The sequence below is a fragment of the Coturnix japonica genome, unplaced genomic scaffold (assembly GCF_001577835.2).
Source record: "Coturnix japonica isolate 7356 unplaced genomic scaffold, Coturnix japonica 2.1 chrUnrandom588, whole genome shotgun sequence".
Lineage (NCBI taxonomy): Eukaryota > Metazoa > Chordata > Aves > Galliformes > Phasianidae > Coturnix > Coturnix japonica.
The window spans coordinates 1-3,993 of NW_015439961.1; the positions used below are offsets into that span (position 1 = coordinate 1).

The 3,993-nt window shown below is 58.3% G+C and overlaps 1 protein-coding gene across 1 annotated transcript in view; it reads left to right on the forward strand.

Moving 5' to 3' along the window:
• The first annotated feature begins 6 nt into the window (after positions 1 to 6).
• The window catches only part of LOC107307409 (filamin-B-like), a 6,038-nt gene continuing 2,051 nt past the window's right edge, over positions 7 to 3,993 (forward strand). Inside the window, exons 1-2 of the mRNA XM_015850919.1 lie at positions 7 to 424; positions 2,441 to 2,647. Of these exons, the coding sequence (XP_015706405.1) occupies positions 37 to 424; positions 2,441 to 2,647 (595 nt within the window). The 5' untranslated portion in view covers positions 7 to 36. The remainder of the gene's footprint in view (positions 425 to 2,440; positions 2,648 to 3,993) is intronic.

The window sequence follows — 3,993 nt, forward strand, 5'->3', positions numbered from 1 at the left end:
GTACCATTGGGTGCCATTGGGCAGCAGTGGGTTCCAATGGGCTCCATTGAGTACCATTGGGTGCCATTGGGTGCCATTGGGTTCCAGTGGGCTCCATTGAGTACCATTGGGTGCCATTGGGCAGCAGTGGGTTCTGGTGGGCTGCATGGTGCCCCTCAGGCTCCGGTGGGTCGCAGTGGTGCCGATGGTCCCTGTTGCCCCATAGGGGTGCGCTCCGAGTTCGTGGTCAAGACGGCCAACGCGGGGTCGGGGGCGCTGTCAGTCACCATCGACGGCCCCTCCAAGGTGACCCTGGACTGTGTGGAGTGCGCCGAGGGTCATCGCGTCACCTACACCCCCATGGCACCCGGGAACTACCTCATCTCCATCAAGTACGGCGGCCCGCACCACATCGTCGGCAGCCCCTTCAAGGCCAAGGTCACCGGTAAGGAAGGCACCCGTGGGTCCCAATGGGTGTCACTGTGGTGTCCCAATAGTGTCCCTATGGCTGTCCCAATGGGTGTCACAGTGGGTGTCCCAGTGGTGTCCCTATGGCTGCCCCTATGGGTGTCCCCATGGGTGTCACAGTGGGTGTCCTATGACTGTGCCTATGGCTGTCCCTATGGGTGTCACAGTGGGTGTCCCTATGGCTGCCCCTATGGGTGTCCCCATGGGTGTCACTGTATGTGTCCCAATGGGTGTCCCAGTGGGTGTCCCTATGGCTGTCCCTATGGGTGTCCCCATGGCTGTCCCTATGGGTGTCCCAAAGGGTGTCCCAGTGGGTGTCCCTATGGGTGACCTAGTGGTGTCCCAGTGGGTGTCCCCATTGGTGTCACTGTGGGTGTCCCTATTAGTGATCTGGTGGTGTCCTCATGGGTGTCCATACGGATGTCCCTATGGGTGTCCCCATGGGTGTCCCTATGGCTGTCCCTATGACTGTCCCTATGGGTGACCTGGTGGTGTCCCAATGGGTGTCCCCATTGGTGTCACTGTGGGTGTCCCTATTAGTGATCTGGTGGTGTCCTCTTGGGTGTCCCTACAGACGTCCCTATGGGTGTCCCAGTGGGTGTCCATATGGGTGTCCCAATGGATGTCCCAGGGGTGTCCCAATAGTGTCCCTATGGCTGTCCCTATGGCTGTCCCTATGGGTGTCACTATGGGTATCACTATGGGTGTCCCTATGGCTGTCCCTATAATGTCCCTATTAGTGATCTGGTGGTGTCCCCATGGGTGTCCCTATGGGTGTCCCAGTGGTGTCCCTATAGCTGTCCCAATGGTGTCCCCATAATGTCCTTACGATGTCCCCATGGTGTCCCATTAGTGTCCCCATGGTGTCCCCTTGGTGTACCCATAATGTCCTCATGGTGTCCCCATAATGTCCTTACGATGTCCCCTTGGTGTCCCATTAGTGTCCCCATAATGTCCCCATGATGTCCCCATGGTGTCCCCATAATGTCCTTATGATGTCCCCTTGGTGTCCCATTGGTGTCCCCATAATGTCCCCATAATGTCCCCTTGGTGTCCCATTAGTGTCCCCATGGTGTCCCCTTGGTGTACCACTGATGTCCCCATGGTGTCCCCTTGGTGTACCACTGATGTCCCTGTGGTGTCCCCATGGTGTCCCTGTGGTATCCCATTGTTGTCCCACTGTTGTCCCCATGGTCCCCATAATGTCCCAGTGGGTGTCCCTGTGGTGTCCCCATAATGTCCCCATGGTGTCCCCTTGGTGTCCCATTGGTGTCCCCATAATGTCCCCATGGTGTCCCCTTGGTGTCCCATTGGTGTCCCCATAATGTCCTTATGATGTCCCCTTGGTGTCCCCATGGTGTCCCCATAATGTCCTTATGATGTCCCCATGGTGTCCCCATAATGTCCTTATGATGTCCCCTTGGTGTCCCATTGGTGTCCCCATAATGTCCCCATGGTGTCCCCATAATGTCCTTATGATGTCCCCTTGGTGTCCCCTTGGTGTCCCCTTGGTGTCCCATTAGTGTCCCCATAATGTCCCCATGGTGTCCCATTGGTGTCCCCATAATGTCCCCATAATGTCCCCTTGGTGTGCCATTAGTGTCCCCATAATGTCCTCATGGTGTCCCCATAATGTCCCCATAATGTCCCCTTGGTGTCCCATTAGTGTCCCCATGGTGTCCCATAATGTCCCCATGGTGTCCCCATAGTGTCCCCATGGTGTCCCCATGGTGTCCCATTGGTGTCCCCATAATGTCCTCATGGTGTCCCCATGGTGTCCTTATGGTGTCCCCATGGTGTCCCCATGATGTCCTCATGGTGTCCCCATGATGTCCTTACAATGTCCCCATGGTGTCCCATTAGTGTCCCCATAATGTCCCCTTGGTGTCCCATTAGTGTCCCCATGTTGTCCCCTTGGTGTACCACTGATGTCCCCGTGGTGTCCCCCCATTGCCCCCACCCACCCCCCCCTCCCTGACGTCCCCTGTTTCAGGCCCCCGCCTGTCGGGGGGTCACAGCCTGCACGAGACGTCCTCGGTGCTGGTGGAGACGGTGACGCGGGGGTCTCGCGGCCCCCCCTCGTTTGGGGGGCTCCCCAAGTTCTCGTCGGACGCCAGCAAAGTGGTGGCGCGTGGGCCGGGGCTCAGCACCGCCTTCGTGGGCCAGAAGAACCACTTCACTGTCGACTGCAGCAAAGCCGGTGGGTGCGGGGTGAGGGGGACAGGGGGGGGCTTTGGGAATGGGAGCCGGTGGGGTCCAATAGGAGCAGGAGGGACCTAATGGGATCCAGTGGGACCTGGTTTGACCCAGTCGGTCTGCTGGGATCTGGTGGGATTTGATGGGAGGTGGTGGGGCCCGGTGTGGTCCAATGGGATCAAGTGGTATCTGGTGGGATCCAGTGGGACCTGGTGGGATCTGATGGGGTCCAATAGGACCTGGTGGGACATAATGGGACCTGCTGGGATCCAGTGGGACCTGGTTTGACCCAGTCGGTCTGCTGGGATCTGGTGGGATCTTCAGTGGGACCTGGTGGGGCCTGATGGGGTCCAATGGGATCCAATGGGATCCAATGGGACCTGGTGGGATCCAGTGGGACCTGGTGGGATCCAATGGGACCTGGTGGGACCTAATGGGATCTGGTTTGACCTGGTTGGTCTGCTGGGATCTGGTGGGATCCAATGGGAACGGATGGGATCTGGTGGGATCCAATGGGACCTGGTTTGACCCAGTCAGTCTGCTGGGATCTGGTGGGATCCAATGGGAGCTGCTGGGGCCTCTTGGGATCCAATGAGACCCAGTGGGACCTGTTGGGATCCAATGGGACCCAGTTTGACCCAGTCAGTCTGCTGAGATCTGGTGGGATTTGATGGGAGGTGGTGGGGCCCGGTGTGGTCCAGTGGGATCAAGTGGTATCTGGTGGGATCCAATGGGACCTGGTGGGATCTGATGGGGTCCAATGGGACCTGGTGGGACCTAATTGGACCTGGTGGGATCCAGTGGGACCTGGTTTGACCCAGTCAGTCTGCTCGGATCTGGTGGGATCTTCAGTGGGAGCTGGTGGGGCCTGTTGGGATCCAATGGGAACTGGTATGACCCAGTCGGTCTGACTGGGATCTGGTGGGATTCAATGGGAGCTGGTGGGGCCTGGTGGGATCCAAATGGACCCAGTGGGATCTGGTGGGATCCAATGTGACCTGGTTTGACCTGGTTGGTCTGCAGGTATCTGGTGGGATTGAATGGGAACAGATGGGATCTGGTGGGATCCAATGGGACCCAATGGGATCTGGTGGGATCCAATGGGACCCCGTGGGATTTGGTGGGATCCAATGGGACCCAGTAGGATCTGGTGGGATCCCATGGGAGCTGGTGGGACCTGGTCGGTCTGCTGGGATCTGGTGGGGTTCGATGGGACCTGGTGGAGCCTGGTGGGATCTGATGGAATCCATTGGGACCTGGTGATACCTAATGGGACCTGTTGGGATCCAGTGTGACCAGGTTTGACCAGTGGGATCCAATGGGACCCAGTGGGATCTGGTGGGATCCAAT